We start from the raw sequence: 17,409 nt of genomic DNA on the forward strand, positions 1-17,409 counted from the left end.
TGGAATTCAAGACTGATTGCAGCGTTGGTATGTCGCTGTCGCATGTTATATCCTTGCATATTCCGCAGTCGTCGGCGAGTAGGTGAATGTAAAATGAAATGCAGGGAAGTAGGTCTTTAACGTAAAAAAAGGACAAGATGCGAACCGAGCTCGGAGCCTTGAGAAACCGGTGTACGCCACACTCTGATCCGAGGTGTGGTCATTAACTACAGTGAACTGTTGACAATTTGCAAGAAGTGCTTCAAGCCAGGTTAGAATCTTTGGGTGGTCCAGGTCAAGTTGTTGTAATTTGATCAGTAAGCTAGCTATTACATACTTTATCAAAGGCTTTCGCGAAATCTTTGAACACGCAGTCAGCTAGTGAATAGCAATGAAGAGAGACACAGATCTTTAAATTTATTTTTTATTTATTGTTTGGCGGGATGTTTGATTGATTGCAAGGTAGGTGGGTGGCCAAATTCCAATCCACTGATATTAAGCTACGCACCAGCTTTTCTGAAGGAGAGCCGAGGTACTAGCTACTGTGACCCACCTAAGCAAAATTGCAGCCGATGTTGCGGTGCCAAGGAAACGTCTCGCATCAAGGTCACAGAGTGCTGAGACCACTGGGATCCAGAAGAACTTCCTCCTTGTCAGCAACGAGAAAATGTGATGCCTTCTTTCGGCTTATCTGCCCCGATGTCCAGACCATTCTGCAGGCTAGTCTGGTTCTTCATTTGTTCTCTGGCGCTACCTCTCAGCCCGCTGAAGGCCAGCCTGTCGATTGCAGCGGTTGGAGCCTCGCACGCCGCGTACGAGAAGTACGAAAGCAGGTAGCTCCAAGCCATCACCGAGAAAAACAGCGACATCTGCAAAAAGGATGCGCAACTCATTTTAAGTGATAGCGGTATAAGATGCCCTGCCATTTGTGTACACACGCACATAGTAAAATTGCAACGCGAAAGTGATGCTGATGAAAGCCCTCTTTCCGATGGCATTGCACCGGACGCTTGTCTTCTGCAAGCATGCTAGAAATGTCTGATGAGGAGGTCCCTCGGATTTCAAAGCGCAGGCTATTATGATCGTAGAGCCTTGAGAAGAGCATATGCGCCAATAGCTACTCCAAAGTTTTAACAAAAGCCCCGTACAGGCTCATAAACACATACTGCCGTTTTTATATGATTCACCACAGAGTTTACTACTATGTTTATCAGCTGAAGCTCCCTAGCCTCCCCTGCTACAATGCAGATAATCACCTGAAAAACTATCACGACTACACTGCACGCATCGGTTAAGCGGCGGTGCTCCATCTGGTAGAACTCATTTTTTATGAGAGCCTATGCCATCGAGCTGCACTGAAGCTTTCTCACCCTCACTTTCGCGGTGTATATTTGGCTCTCGTTGAAGGCTTATTGTTTTCTCACAGCAATTTACATAATCCCTGGCAACACAATGTAGAGCCCCTGGGTCCAGCATGGGCAAGTGGGGCTAAGGCAATCCCGCAAACACACGCGTAGCCGCTATGGTGATTAAGCTGGAAGGCGAAATGGATGTCTCGTGTTAAATGTACATGACTTCTACTTTGATATAAAAAACCGGTAATGGCGCAAGAAACGAGGACACGGAAGGCACACAAAAGACAGGACTGACGCCACTGTGTGCCTTCTGCGTCCTCGTTTCTTTCGCCATTACCAGTTTTTCTTTTATTTCAACATGAACGAACTCGCCTAAACTAGAGTTTTACATGGATATGTGAAGGGCTAACTCAGTCCACATTTCTGCATCCAACCTACACGAAACCCCGTCGGCTCCACGGCCATATTAAACAGAGAAGTGAGCTCCACGCTTAAAAGACCACGGCAAGCCCAAATGAGGCCGCCCACTCAAAATCGCTGTGAGTCTCACATCGGCTGTGGCGGAGTTTATAAGTAGGAATACCCGCATGTCGCCCGCGTCCCTTCCTTGTCGGGCACCTGAGTGCAGGTGAAACTTAAATGTCAGCTCTATGCGATAAAACCTCATGAAGCCATTTTCCAGCTGCCCACAAATAAACTGCTGCAGATCCCACATCGGCTGTGGCTGCGCTGGACAAGGCTGGGCCAGTATGCTGCACACATCGGTCCTTTGTCGGGTGGTACAGTGCATATGTCACATGGGACTGCCGTCGCAATTCCGCCGTCGGTGCTACATCAGCCGTAACGGAACTGTGCCCACCAGCTTGCCTGCATTTTGTCTTATATGAATTGTTTTAATTTGCTAATTTATATTATACGTTACTGCGAATTACTCCTAGAGGTATTTTCAATAAATCACCACTACTCAATTACAAAAATATAGGTATTTCAGTCTTTTGCACTCACGAAAAATTGTATACAATAATCAGATCTTACGCCAACCATGCACGGTGCCCTGAAGTACCTGCAACGCTAAGAACTTCATTGTAGTTCGGAACACACAAATGGGCTGCCCTCAAGGTACCCACATCGCCGGGTTAATATGAACTCCGTATGGAGAATCCACATTTATAATAAGGACTTGTTCTTGCAATAGATTTTGAGGTGAGCAGCTAGGACCAGCCTGACATGTACAAACTACATTGCGATATCGGGTATCTATTGGTCAAAAGCCGGCGGAGCAGCCCAGAAAAAGCCACATCGACCTCTTGAGCAGACCATGCGGGCAAACTTCTTTATCTCATCCCCTCATCTAATTTTGTGAAGCTCTTACCTACGCTTGCCTTAGCATGGAATCCACTCCGTTACCTTTAAATAAAAGAAGTTAACCTGCCTTGATAGTCCATGCCCTGACTAAGCCAACTTATTACTCTTGATTTTGAGTAGTCTCATTTATCCGTGTTAGTTCTCTGACCTGCTCAGCTCGCTTCCGGTCACTTGAAGTTACGCCTACCATTTTTCTTTCCATACATCGCGGCGCTGTCCTTATCTTAAGCTGGACCCTTTTCGTTAGAGGGGCCAGCACTTCACAGCATACTTTGTCCAGCACAGAATGGGATCTTCTGTAGTTTTAGTAACCTACTAATCATGCCATTCATCACCGAGATTAGCAGGCCCTCGCACGCTTTGCGGCAGTTATGGTCTGTGGTGGTGTATGCGCCAGTGCGCCAGCAGGTCACCAAGCTTTAGATGTAGACCAAAGCGGTCAATTCGAAAAGAACTATATAAAAGAATTAATCAGAGAGCGAACTTGAGCTGGAGATTTTTTCTTAATAGTAAGTAAAGGCGAGGACACCAAGATTACAGCTCGTCGCTGTAGCTGTGTGCATTCCTTTGAGTACGCGGTAGCTCTAAAAACATACTTGGTAGGAAGGCAGCGCAAAAACGACTACCACAGGGGAGGACAAGACACAAAAGAACGCTACTATCAACTGATTTATTTTGTCATCGTCACATTTATATAACCAGCCAGTCACATTACATGTCACATTTTGCAGCACCAGCTATCTTAGACTAACAGATAAGAAAGATTGAAACACCTCTTCAATCTTTCTTATCTGTTAGTCTAAGACAGCTGGCGCTGCAAAGTGTGACATATCATGCGACTTTATGGCTATATAAATGTGACGATGAGAAAATAAACCAGTTGTTAGTAGCGTTCTTTTGTGTCTTGTCCTCCCCTGTGGTTATCGTTTTTGCGCTGCCTTCCTACCAAGTATGAATAACCAACTAGCCCAGCACCATGTTTTATTGAAGTCTAAAAACATAGGCGCCAGGAGCTTCGCTCTTGCTCATGACTGATTTATTTTAAGTACCTTTGTCATAAAGAATTGCACACAATTTCAGGAGTCGGATACACAAAATTAAAAAAAAATTATCAAATATCGCCCTTAATCCGAAATTCATGTCTTTTCGAAGTGCCATACTCCATTTGTCAGTAAATAGAAGTTATATTGCCCCCTTCTCTTCCGTGTAAAGAAAATGAAATGATGCAGATAAATAGCATTGCAAAACATGCATCTGCCTTACTGAGCAATTAATTTATCTCGCACTGATTGCTATAATGACGTCAAGGAATCAGAATGGTTCAGTTTTGTGTTTTTCTTCATCTCTTCCTCTCATCTTCTTAGGCCCATGTAGTGTCAATGACGGTACACTTCAGAATGCTCGCCAAACGACTAGAAAAATTTTCTGGTTGCTTCGGACTATAAAGAACTTGAACACAGCCTAAAACAACACGCCAGAATGAAAACAGGTAAAGCTGTGATGTTATTATTTAAACGCCCACCTTCTCCGCACTTTATGCCTGCTTTTCTGAGAGAAAATTGATGATATGCATATTATGACTGTTGAGGGGTTTCCGCTCAATGCGACAGGTTTTCTGCATCCGCAGCGTGCGAGCGCTTACCTGATTGAAGTGCGACCAGAATAGGCGCTCCCTGGAGACGAACTGTACGAGCTCTATGAATGGCAGGTGGATGATGTAGACGCCGAACGACAGCCTGCTCAGCGGTACGAATACGTCGCAGGAGAGGAATCGAGCGAAAACACCTGGAAGAAAAAAACTCACATAAAGGCTCCCCTTCGCGCTGGCGGAAAAGATGGGTAACATGCCATTGAATGGCTAAAATATGTAGGCGTTAACCAATTGCTAGCTTTATCTTTCCTGAGCTCTTCCATAATTTCCTATATACGCATGGGTTCCAGCCGTCTCACCGCCTCGGCCCGTAGAACAGGTCAGAGTGATCCAGGCTAAGGCGACGGACCATAGAAAGCGGTCTGCAAACACAGCAAACATAGTTCCGGCCTCGGAGGTGGGATGCGGGCTCTTGTACCAGGCGAACTTCATGAAGAAACAGCACAGCATGCCGATGACAGCTACGCACCATCCCGTGAACTCCACGGCCTGACCAAAAAAAAAATGAATGAAAAACACAAATAAGAACAGCCAGTGCTGAAGATCGCACAGCAGCTACCTTCAGGATGCAATTGGTCTGGCTAAGGCCTAAAGGAATTTCAAGCTCTGAATTTGTTTGCGTGCCTTCCACCACTAACCTTGCCCACTTATGGAAACATTGAAGAATTAAAATCCAAAACTGTGCCATGACGAGTCAACTACTAGGCGACAATGCATCCCAAAGGGAAGAATGATTCGTGATTGTTATCTCCGGCAGAGAAAAAGAAGACAAAAGCACGAACAGCAGAATGTTAGAGGAGCTGCTGCTAGCTTAGATTTGATGATACAATTAGTACAGTGACCAGAAGTGGAAGGGAGGGTGCGGGTAACACAACGTAAAAGTTGCTGGAAACCACATTCGTTGAGGAAATATAGTTTAGAAATGGGTAATATGGATGAATGAATTTTTACTTGCCGAAGCAACATTGCTAACAATGAGGAACATAGTAGAGGAGGTCTAAATTTATTTCGACACTGAGTTCTTTAACGGGCGGTACAGTGGAGCTGCCCAGAATTTTAACGCTTCACATCCGTAGGTAATGTGTTGCTTGAACCAAACAGGGTACCTTAAAGTGACGCTAAAGAGCAATATTGAGCCTATCTACACTAATACATTAGCGTGGCGTGATACAATAAGTTCAGTTTTAGCGCAAACGGAGCTCTGTCAAGCCAAACAATTTCTTATAAGTGATGTACGCATGCGACACCACTCGCGGTCGGATTCTCCCAACTACGCCTGGTGACGTGAGTTCTCCGCCCGCCACAATTGGTCCATCGCTTCTTCGTAAAGGGCTATTTGGACGGCAATGGGCAAGCTGCGTCGGCGAAGCGCTCTCATACTGATACCGTGTCTTATGTGCAGTGTGCTGACAATTTTTTTAACGCGTTGTGTGAGTCATTGGTGCGCAGATTAGCAAGCATGCACGCCACAAGGTACTGCCACTCAGGAAATTAAGACACGATTATTGCGTCCCGTCGAAATAATGCTCCGCCTCAGTGAATTTTGCATAGTAAAAAGTTTTTCTGTTTTGAAAATAACCCGACAGCCTCAACAAGTGGGCTCAAGGTGAGGAGTCGCAATAAAATATTACCATTACTAGACCGGTCATAGAGAAATGCGCAGAATATGACCAACACTTATATGTAGCGTTCATTGATTACGAGAAAGCATTGGACAAAGCTGAAACTTCAGCAGTCATGCAAGCATTGCGAAATCAGGATGTAGAAGTTTCTGATGTGACAACAGTGGACGATATCAACAGGGTGTCTCAGCTAAATGTAACCAAGCTTTTAAAAGAGACGAAGAGCCCTAGCCCCAGTGAGACCAACTGAGGGTTGTTGCCAGTCGCGTGTCCTAGTCTGCAGTATTTTTATTATGCGAACGTAATTAATTAGCTGATACTAATTAGCTCAGATTTTAATTATTGACTTTAGGAAGAAAGGGTCAATGCAGCAATTGTAGATCAAATAGAAAAATAACCGGTTGCCTTGTTTGCAACCAATTAGCACTGATGCAGCTTCTTTTATTTGCCTTAAAAGAAAACCCGCGAAATACAAAGAGAACCACGTGATAGGGAAGCAGGTTCAGCGCTCCCAGACTACCAGACGACATAAATTATAAAGAATGGTTGAGGCGCGTGTGGACTCAAACGGAGGGACGCCGACGGAGAGAACTTTTTGCTTGAAGCCGTCTTTTATTTCACGAATACTACTTGTCTGCTCCAGAACGCGTCTTCCACTCTTGTTCTTGACATTAACAACTGACACCGACGAGCACTGAATTAACTTGACACGATGCGAAAAAGAGTCCAGCAAAGCTTTGCTGCACTGGCTTTCTGTGCAGTGTTCCTCGCTGAAAACAGGAACGAAAGTTCATTCCAAGATGTACGGTACACGAATTCTTCACTCGCAAAGACCAAACATTTCACGAGCAGTGCTTGGAGACAAAGAAGACGCAGCAGAAGAGTGCGTACTGCTCCCTCTTGACGAGGAAAAACACCTAACGCCAAATAGTTCTGCCCGCCTGACACGCAATCTTCGCCGACGAAAACACCAACCTGGCGACATCCACTTGTGCACGGGACACTGATTCTTGAACGACAAACCCACGCTCTTGGTGGATTACGTCTGACGACAGAAAATGGCTCAATATAAAAGCGTGAAAGTGCACGAGTAACTGCAATCCACACCCACCTGCCGTCGTCGCCGTCTCGCTGTGGTCGGCATCACTGGACGCAAGCTTAATATTCGCGGTCTGGTTGGACAGAGAGATCCGGGGAAGAGGCTTCAGAATCATGACGCGTCTGTCACCATGTTCCGCGGCCGATATGAATGTGGGAAGCTATCAGAAATTTGGGTTTTGATTTTCCCAACAATGTGGCCACCTTCCCGGTCTGAAAACGCGTGGGAAGTTTCCGAGGAATAATGCGCCTGTACTGCTTCGTCAGCCATTTCTCTTCAGTGTCCCATTAACTCATTGAAAGGACATTTCTAGCACGTTCGGTAAATGTTGACAAAAATGGCAGTTTACTCTACTGCTGACGGGCCATGCACTCGGCAGTGATCAAACAGACCAATCGGGCAATAAAAGAGGCTTCACAAAAATTCACAAAAATGAAGCTTCAAGCTTCAAAAATAACAATCGACGGCACGAATACAGTTCCTTTCGAGCAGCAGGCCTCGGCTGCTGGCCGCAAGCAGTAACAAATCAGAAACCAACACTCTAATTAAGTTTTCAACGCTTCAACTAATTCTCCCTTTAAAGTTATGGTTTACTTACCAGACCATTTCAACCTGAGTTAATCAGCGTGGCATCGTGACATTATCTGAATTCGGTTGTTTTATCAGGACGCGATGATATCGCGATGAACTTAGCTACACCACATAGCCGGCTTCGCAAAAAATGGCGCAGTGGCCAAATTCACTCTTAGGTCAGGTTACGTAGATTGTTTCCAAAGCTAGAGCGGTTCGAAGGGCGCCCGCTTCTCATAATTTCGTGGTTAGAAAGCGCTCTTCCCAGCCGGGCGCGACGCGGTATTCAGCTGCTGGTATTCGCTTACACTGCCTGTCCCAGACCCGCTTCTATAGAGGGCTTTGTGCAGCCCTTTTCAGCGCACAGAAGCGTAGCATAATGTAGTTTCATGCCCAAAAGCACACATATTGCGGTTCCCCAACTAGCGAGCGATTTAGACTATGCTTGCGTAAAATAAAAGTCCTGTCACTTTGTTTTTAGTTGTTCCCAGAAAAAACAGGTTCTACAAATTTTAACGCTTCTAGTACACACTAGAACAATTTGTCTTGCCGTCGCCAGTGGCTGAAGCCCTAAGTTTTCTTCACTGCTGGAATACACTCGGTAGACGGTAAGGGTGTAGTAAAATCAAGTAGGTATAATCATTCTAATTTGTGGTCATTTATATTTAGCTGATGTCTAAAAACAATAAAGAGCAAACATTAAGAAACTTGATGGTATCGAAATGCGCGCTGACTGCTCAAGCATTTCGAGAATAAGACAAGTTTATGCATTGAAATATCTTTCTGCAAATTTTTACAAGGATGCAAATTGTTATTTTTGACTGACAATGCAAGATCGAAAAAGTTAAAAATATAACAAGCGAGTCGATGACGTAGATGGCAGCTTGGACCGCTGCGTAGCCATTTTTTCATCGTAATAATGACGGCCTCTTACACCAATGCCCACCTTGGAAATTTTCTTCTCTCTGAAGTTGTCAACGAGGAGACACGTGATGCAACCGCTGAAGTAACATATGCCGTGACAGAAGGGCCGCTGGTAAAGATCACTTATGGTCTGTACTGTCCCCCTGCAAAAGGGCACATCACCCCACAGATTATGTGCACGTGGAACGGGTACTCCTCGTTCCGTTGTACCTCAGGAGTACACCGAACATAATGAAACCAGCATGAAAACCGGGAACACGAGAAGTGGAAGTACACAGGACAACACTGTACTAACAACTGATGTTTTATTGAAAGATGGCCGACCCAGATAACCAAGCAACCCTTGGTATGACCCCTACGGCATCCGTGACTCTGCCAGTGTGGTAGCAGGACTCAAGGTTCCACCTGGACGTTTTCTCTCGACACACAGGACATTTTTCACTCTGTACTCAATGATGAACTCTTTTGAACAGTGCGCGTGCTCATAGAACTGACAGGTGCCATAGCTTTTCAAAACACTGCTGAATGTGGACTCTTTCGTTCAGCTTTTGGCGTTTGATTTACCGTCCACCATTATATACATTTAGGAAAGAAATAAGGCATGAAGTTCGGCTTGTTGGTTCTTGGAATCAGTCATAATAAATCTGGTAGATGGGCAGACAGAGGCAGCCAAGCGGATAGGCGGACAAGAATAAGGACTAGCAGTCAGGCGGGCAAGCAGGCAGGCTGCTAGGCGCGCACAGAAACGCAAGCAAGCTGTAAGGGAGAAGTAAAAATGCGGAAAAGTTACGTAGCGAGAAGGCGGGTAGGAAAGCGAGTATGCAGGCAGGCATAAAGTGACAGGCAAGCAAGCAGAATGTGTGTATGTACGCAAGCATGTACGCAAGCATGCAAAGGGCACCTTTGCTAACGCACGAATGCGGAGCATCTAGTGTGTGAGAAGGAGGACGTTCGAGGAATATATAGAGGCAAACAGATGAGCCAGTAACGATGAAAACACAGAAAAAAAGTGGCTGTGGTTTTGCTGCGGTTAAACCGGATACAGTAGCGAGAGCCTAGCTTCTTTCAGAGACGCAGAGCTCGATTCATCTTCATCTGTCGCCAGGCCTGAAAGAGGTACGTTAGACCGAAACTTGAATAGGACAGCGCAGTTTGGAGCCCTCACCAGCAGTATCTAATTGAATCACTTGAAAACATTCAGAATCAGGCGGCTCGCTTCATCTGTTCCGAAAATGATAGCCTTGACTCATTAGCTCATCGAAGGAAGATTTCGCGGCTGTGCCTACTTCATAGTCTATATTATAATCGCCCTGACCTGAGAACCTTCCTTTTAGTACGACCTGTACGAACATCACGTCGTCTTTTCAATTCTGTGAGCGTGCAGCGCGTAACTGGTTCGACAAACGCAATTAATAAGTCGTTCTTGCCCTTGGCTATTGAAGAAGGGAATTCAATCCCTGAACCAATAGTCCGAGAACGTGACAACTCTAAATTCAGGCAGCTAATATCAGCTCACTTCGCCAAATAACCTCATTATCAGTAAACATTTCCTGCTTGACTCATATCAAACGCGAATTTCGCTTCGTAGCTCTTCCCTGAGCCCATATACATGTCATTATTTCTGCTTTTCCTTGTATGTTTTTGCTCTTTCTTTGTAAGAATTGTGCATATAAAACTGTATTGAATGTCTTGTAAACACATGTGGAAATGAATGGTATGGGTGTTCTTTTCATCGTTTTTTATTGTCCTTTCATTACCAACGGTTCCATAGAAATGTATAACGTTACCTGCCTCTCTGCTTTTAATTTCGCTGTATAATTAGATGACCACGTGCATACATTACTCGTTACCCCCCTCCCCCCTTATGTAATGCCCAACCCTGGGCCCTTAAGGGAAAATAAATGATGATGATGATGATCTAGATGCACTGTCGTCGGCTAAGCGGGCCCGTCTAGCCGCGTCGTCCTTACGTAACTTATCGAGACGCTTAGCGCGCTCTTCCTCGGTCTCTTAGGCTCACCGCCTCGTCTGGCCTTCGTTGCTACGACGATCCCTAGCTTTCTCCGAGCTGTCCATTTCTACCACAGGCCGCGTATCGTTGTGATATATATACCCGTCGCATCTCCGAGGACACTCCATGAATGCGCCCAACTGACGATGCGGGCAGCTAGAATTTCGATGGCGGCTAAATTCTAGAGGTCCGTGTCACGTGCAATGTGTGTGTTCGTTAAAGAACCCGAGCTGGTCGAGTTTTAAGGAGCCCTTCTCAACGGCATCCCTCATTGCCTGAGTCGCTTTGGGACGTTAAACCCTCATAAACCATAAAAAATTTCTTTGATCCCACTGTTTATGCCGTCCTATATGGTGCGGCGCGGGTGTACATAGAGATATGTGATACAGTTACTGTGTATTCCCTTTCCCGAAAAACCGCCACGCTGACTTCGGGAAGCGGTTGACGTAGTGTAGCTCTCGCTACAAAACAGTCGGGCAGGTAAGCATAAAAAGCGGTCGAGTGGGCGGGCAATTAATAAGGCGGAAACCTTTAATGCCTCATCGTTGTAAGCGGTAGATGTCGACAGAAATGTCACGCTTTTCAATTGGTCGAAATGGTCGTGACGTCACAGTGCGCGAATTTCAAACGGGGCCAATTGTACTTTGGTTAGTAAACCATGCAACCAATTAAAGGGATGGTATAGTGATGTCCAAGTACAATAAACAAATGAATAAGACCGAGAGTAAATTAGCCGAGTTGGGGAATCTAACCAGGGTCTCCGGAGTGCGAGACGACCACGCTAACCTCTCCGCCATGCCAGCTCGATGGTTTGGAAAAAATAAAGGCGCGTCTAGTGAATACGGTGTCTTCGTTCACTCCCGTCTTTCTCCCTTCAGTGGAAGAAAAATTAAAAAGCAAAAAAAAATGAAAAAGTAAAGAAATAAAAAATGAAAAAAAATGAGAAGAAAAAGTTAAAAAGCAACGAATAAATAACCTAAAATTAAAAAAAGTAAAAAAAAAAACAAATCAATGCAAACCAGTGCGCAAGGAAAGGCTTTCGCCTTGCAACACTTAAGAGAGCCAAAGTGCCCCCTGAATTTTTTGGTTGGCGAGTGGACAAGCAAAGTGGACAACCGACCCCAGGGATCGGTACTGGGACCTCTTCTCTTCCTTATGTACATTAACGACCTACCTAAATGCATTTCCCATTCATCTATCAGGCTTTTCGCAGATGATTGCGTCATTTATCGCACAATAACTGACCACAGTGACTCTATTAAGCTTCAAGAAGACCTTACAATCATATCTAACTGGTGCGATAAATGGATCATGCAACTAAATGCTAGCAAATGTAAAAAAAATGCATGTATCGCGTCGCACTAACATCACTGACAACACGCGAACTTACTTTCTTCGCGGCACTTCCCTTGAATCCGTCAAGTCATACAGATACCTAGGTGCTCATATTTCATGTAACCTATCATGGCATATGCACGTTGAGCATGTCACTAATAACGCTAACCGGGTTCTTAGATATTTACGACGAAATTTTTCTGCTGCGCCTCTACCAATAAAACTAACACTTTACAAAACATTAGTGCGGCCGAAGCTAGAATATGCTTGCGCAGTATGGGATCCCAGTCAAATCACATTAATCAACACACTTGAATCCATTCAAAACCGCGCAGCACGTTTAATCTTATCTAACTATTCCCGTCATGCCAGCATTACTTCCATGAAAAACACCCTTACCCTGCCAGACCTTTCCTCACGCCGTAAATGTTTTCGACTCTGTCTTTTCCATAGAATGTATCATTACAACCCTGTATTAAAGGATCATCTTTTTGCTCGCCCATCATACATATCGTCCCGTTCTTACCACATGTTTAAAGTTGCTGTTCCATTTTCCAGAACAAAAATGTGCCATAATTCATTCATTCCCAAAACGAGCGCAGACTGGAGCGACCTTCCTCCCTCCATCGCTGCCATTTCTGACATCTGCAATTTCAAGACAACTGTATTTTCTGCCGTTTTGTAAATAATATTCTATATAACATGCACTGTTCATTTTATGTATCTTACCACTCCTTTCTGTAATGCCTTCGGGCCTGGAAAGTATCCGAAATAAATAAATAAATAAATAAATAAATAAATAAATAAATAAATAAATAAATAAAATTTGACGAGGTTGAGCAAGCAAGCAGAGACAGGCAAGCAGGCAGGAACGCTGTCTGAAAAAGATAAAACATGCGATTGGTCCGGAAGGAGTAGATGGGCAGAAAGGCAGGCATGCAGATGCAAGTATGTAGATATGCTAAAAAATTTAGGAAAGGAGGCAAGGAGGCAGAGGTAGCGGAAAGAAGCAAGTAAAGGCCTTCAGAGGCAGGCAGAAGCACGGAGAGGCAGGCAGGCAAGCAGTTCGGTATATGGACTCACAGACAGAAAGAGAGACGCTTACTGTGGTGTGGTGCCAGGAATGATGACGAATGGCTGAATGTCAGGATGACTGGCCAGCGTCCAGACAACAACAGCAAAGCTGAGCAGCGCCAGAAGGGTGAAAGCTCCCATGGCCAGCGTTTTCCGGCTGTGGAGAAGTAATGTGGGGGGCGTTAAAATATTTTATTTTTGTTTTTCTTTGGAACATACTGCTAGGCTATTTCCAGGCTTTTGCAGGACTGAGGACAGGTTGGTTTTCTTTTTTAAGGACGTCACAAAAACATTAACAGAGAAGGTGTTCACACAACTGAAATAACAATGTAAAAGCGATAATCATGGGAGACAGTTTCAAAATACATGACGCAATATTAAACAACACAAAACAAAGCGCAGTGTGGAAAAAGATTTCTTCAGAAAATTACGTGCAGTACTTGGCTAAAAAGTTTAAATAACACTCATGACAGGTTACAAAGAAAACTGCTCAGAGATTAAGAGTTAACAACATTTGGATTAAACATATTCCATTCCCTAATCGCTTGCGGAAAAAATGAAAAACGGAAGGTGTCAGTATTAAATTTATACTCTGTTAAATGCTTTGAGTGTTTCGTTCTGGTATTGCATTTTGGTGAAAGAACTAAGTAGAGTTGAATTCATTTTTAGGGCACCGCTTAAGAGAAGAAAGATGAATTTATGGCGCGAGGTTCGGGCGCGGTTACTAATGGTGGAGAGATTTGCCTTGTTTAGGAGTTCAGGTGCGGAGTCATTACGTTGATGTTTGTTAAAAATAAGCATTACTGCTTTCCTCTGAACGCCTTCTAACTTATTTATGCATTATTGTGTGTGCGGAAACAAACACAGGATGTTGTTATCGAGCACAGGAAAGACGAGAGAACGGTATGCCAGTAGCTTGGTGTCGGGAGGGGCAGTCGGTATTGATCACTTAAGAGAAAAGAGTGCGGAAAGTGCTTTCGAAGATATATATTCTACATGTTTACCCCGTTTCAGGTCAGAGGAGATGACAGCAGCGAGGTATTTGTCTTTTTGAACTGATTTTAAATATTTATTTTCCACTTCATGTGAGAAGTAATCAGAAGTACGAGAAGTAATAGAGCAGTAATCAGGCTCACTGTTTTGCTGAATGCACGAAAAGCTCGTCATATTACGGCAGCCTCTTCATTGCTTACATTAAGCCTTCATTCAAATCATTTCTTTTAAAAGTAGCGCTCTTTCGCGATGGTATTCGGGTGATTAGCAACACTACAAAGTAAGTGCTACATTATTTCTGACTCGCTAAACTCCCTTAGCAGGCGACTGGTTTACTTTTGTATTTACTCCGTCTGCCTCCCTCTTCCTGGGCGCTGGTCCCCTCCTCCGAGAGCAGGCAGCCAGCCTGCTAAGAGACATTTCTTTTCTGAGATTCTCACCTGCACCGCAGACAAAATAAACGAACCGGAAAACAACTGCAGCCTATCGCGTCTTGCAGAATATGGTGAAGTATTAAAAGCATTTCAAGAAAGGTGTTGCTCATCTAGAATGGCTTAGATGCTGGCTGTTGAAGTTGCCTTTGTCTTCGCATGGTAGATCTTCGAGCAAGGCGCAGCGTACGGTATCTCTTGTTGCTCTCGGGGCCTGAGGATCCTCCGCCATCGGTGGCTTTTATTAAGTGGCCTGCGTGTTCACCTTTTTCCGTTGTTTTGGCACGCCTCGTGCCACCGGGTTATGCCGCTTCTGCTTTTAGGGATTGGCAGCCTGCTCAGAAAACCCGTTTTCGGTGCTTCGCGCCCCATAACTCTCTCCGCTCTTCATCGGCCTTAGCAACGTGTTGGGCTGCCTCAGCCGCCTTCACGCATTTGCGTGCGGCTACATTAATATGGCACTGGCGACATAATACAGCCTTTCTACATTTTGACTCAACCGGCTTAACTGCTCGGCTGTGGCGGCAGTGCTACTGATGCCGGGTATTTGGAAGCGCAAAACAAACACATGAAAGATGAGCAAGATGACATCAGAAAGGTATCGCGAGGAGGCGACCAGTCTTATGGCAAAAAAGCCATAAGACGCTGAGGTGGTGGCCGAGTGGTAATGGCAATAGGAAACGCAGCCCTTCTGTTTGTGCTGGCGCTGATTCAAATCCCGCACGAGGCTGTCGATTTGTATGTTTTTTCTGCCGATTACCATTGTGATGCATTTCCGAAGTTTTGGGACAAGTCCGGCTTCAAGGTCGGCTTTCTTGTTCAAGCTTTCGTACACCAGTGTGCTTATGTGTAACATACTTAGTTTTACAGTGTTTTCAACGGAAATCTAGCATGAGACCTCGTGCTCAAGGTGAGCCCAGGTTATTTACCTAGCCGTTCCTGCACCTGTGACTATTTTTTGGTATGAGGGGATTTAACATCCCAAAGCGACTAAGGTTATGAGGGATGCCGTACCGAAGGGCAGTGGAAATTTCCGCCTTTCGAAGTTACATCGCAGAGTTCACGGGCGACTAGAATTGCATCTCCATCGAAATTCGACTGTCACGGCCGGGATAGAACCCGCGGCTTTCGGGTCAGCAGCCGAGCGCCATAAGCACTGAGCCAACTGGCGGCTCGACCGCGTCGCTCAGTGCAAAATTAATATTTAAGCAGGTTTCAAGACGGAAACTAGCCCCCTGAGAACGCAATTCCAGTTGAAGTAATCTGCGCCATAATCTCTCGACTCCATAAAAATCCAGCAAGTCTTCTAATACAGCATAGAATATTCTTGTTCTGAAGCTCTCTTTAGATCGCTGGTTCGAGAGAACTCGTGCTCTGCCAATTTTGTGCTCGTTTAACTCGTTACTGGTCCGTGCAAAAGCGCTTATCAACTGTTTTATACTGTAGAACAAAGACAACATGATCCGAGTAGGTTACTGCACTACTCACGCCACTGACGAATGCACGTGGATCCATGCTCGGCTATCCTTCCTAGACTAGTTCGCATTGCCTCCGCAGCGGGGCTTTAATGTTCTGATAATCGTCCAAACCGACCGGAAAGGGCTACTATCGGCCAAGAAATCTAAAGCCACAAAGATGAAGCTGCACCAGATGTAATTATCAATTGACAACGACTTAATACTGTCCCAGATTCGAAAAATGGGACCTGTCGTAAATTGAAAATGTTTTTACTATTGTGCATATACTAAAATCAACACTGCAGAAGTTGTTGCGACTGTAATTAAATATTAACGATCAAAAACAACAGCATAGAAAGAATAAAAGCCAACAGGTTGAATTACAAGGATTAAATCTTAGGAATTTGATTCAAGGGCATTTAGAGAGGTTTTAGAATTCGCTAACGTGCATGTAATACATGCGAAACCTTGCATGCGAAATAACACCGCTGCAAAATACACGCGAAATATCACTGCTAACTGGTGCGCTAGAAACGGACTACTTATAAAAATTTTCTAAATCGAAGTTTCTTACATTTATTTCCTTGTCTGTAAATAATAATAGTAACTCCAATAAAAGTAGTTGATTTTCAGGTAAGTGTACGTTCCAATAACCTGGCACATATATCCCTTTTGGACAAAAATTCGAACCCTATACATTGTTTGGATCACTGCTTATTTCGTGTTCTACTCGGCAGTTGCCTTAAATTTAACATGCATAGAGTTACAAGAAAAAATTATCACATCGTTTTTGAGTACTGCTTAACGCTCGTCGTTTTTTTAACCTGGGCACAAGGGTTGCGCTGCACAACGCATTTATTTATAGTCATTACAAGTGCTGCATAGCTTCATTTAGTCTGACATCTTTCTGATCTTTCGACTGTTCAAAACATTTAGACCAGGCCGTCAGAATATTTGCGGCAAATATTCGGCACTCTCCTACCTCCCAGTTAAATCATGTTGTTAGTATGCTTGGCATTCATGGTATAGTCGAATTCAAAATTACAGGATGCGGATTCCTTCACTGCAAATTATTCATATGAATGATTTCACTAACACTAATGTTACACGCTTTTCGCTTCATGAAACTCTGCTTCCTAAAGTTTGTACTACCTTTGGCATTGAATGGTTGGATTTTCTTTTATTAAACTCTGAAATTCTGTTCTCTGCGATATCAAACAAGCATTCTCACTGTCGTCATTTGAGCGCCAACTTAATATGTATATTTTTAGGCTAGTTTACTAGCATATTGTGAACTTGTAAACTCTAGAATTGTTTCAATATGTTGTGTTGTTTGGATAAATATTCTTGTTGTTTTTCACTTAGTGACAAGTATTCTTGTTTCTTCGCTTGGTGCTGTCTTGCTCGTCATTGTTGTCGCTGTCAAATGTTATTAACTTGTGCATTTTGTTATAAGACGTCTCCCTACAGTAGCAATACTTTGGGACCATTTTGTTGTAGAATATGTATTTGTGTTACTCTGCGTGGTTTTGAAATAAACTTC

General features: G+C 44.2%; 1 protein-coding gene across 2 annotated transcripts in view; it reads right to left on the reverse strand.

Annotated features, from left to right (window-relative positions):
- Positions 1 to 338: 338 nt before the first annotated feature.
- Positions 339 to 17,409, reverse strand: part of LOC149327340 (nose resistant to fluoxetine protein 6-like) — a 73,314-nt gene continuing 56,243 nt past the window's right edge. For both annotated transcript variants that reach the window (XM_089563461.1, XM_089563460.1), the window contains 5 exons: positions 13,017 to 13,142; positions 8,588 to 8,708; positions 4,650 to 4,839; positions 4,342 to 4,484; positions 339 to 848 (listed from right to left, as the gene is read on the reverse strand). In XM_089563461.1, coding sequence (XP_089419587.1) covers positions 633 to 848; positions 4,342 to 4,484; positions 4,650 to 4,839; positions 8,588 to 8,708; positions 13,017 to 13,142 — 796 coding nt within the window. In that variant the 3' untranslated portion in view covers positions 339 to 632. The remainder of the gene's footprint in view (positions 849 to 4,341; positions 4,485 to 4,649; positions 4,840 to 8,587; positions 8,709 to 13,016; positions 13,143 to 17,409) is intronic.

This window comes from Amblyomma mixtum, chromosome 10 (assembly GCF_055824585.1).
Source record: "Amblyomma mixtum isolate Tamu chromosome 10, ASM5582458v1, whole genome shotgun sequence".
In the NCBI taxonomy this organism is placed as follows: domain Eukaryota; kingdom Metazoa; phylum Arthropoda; class Arachnida; order Ixodida; family Ixodidae; genus Amblyomma; species Amblyomma mixtum.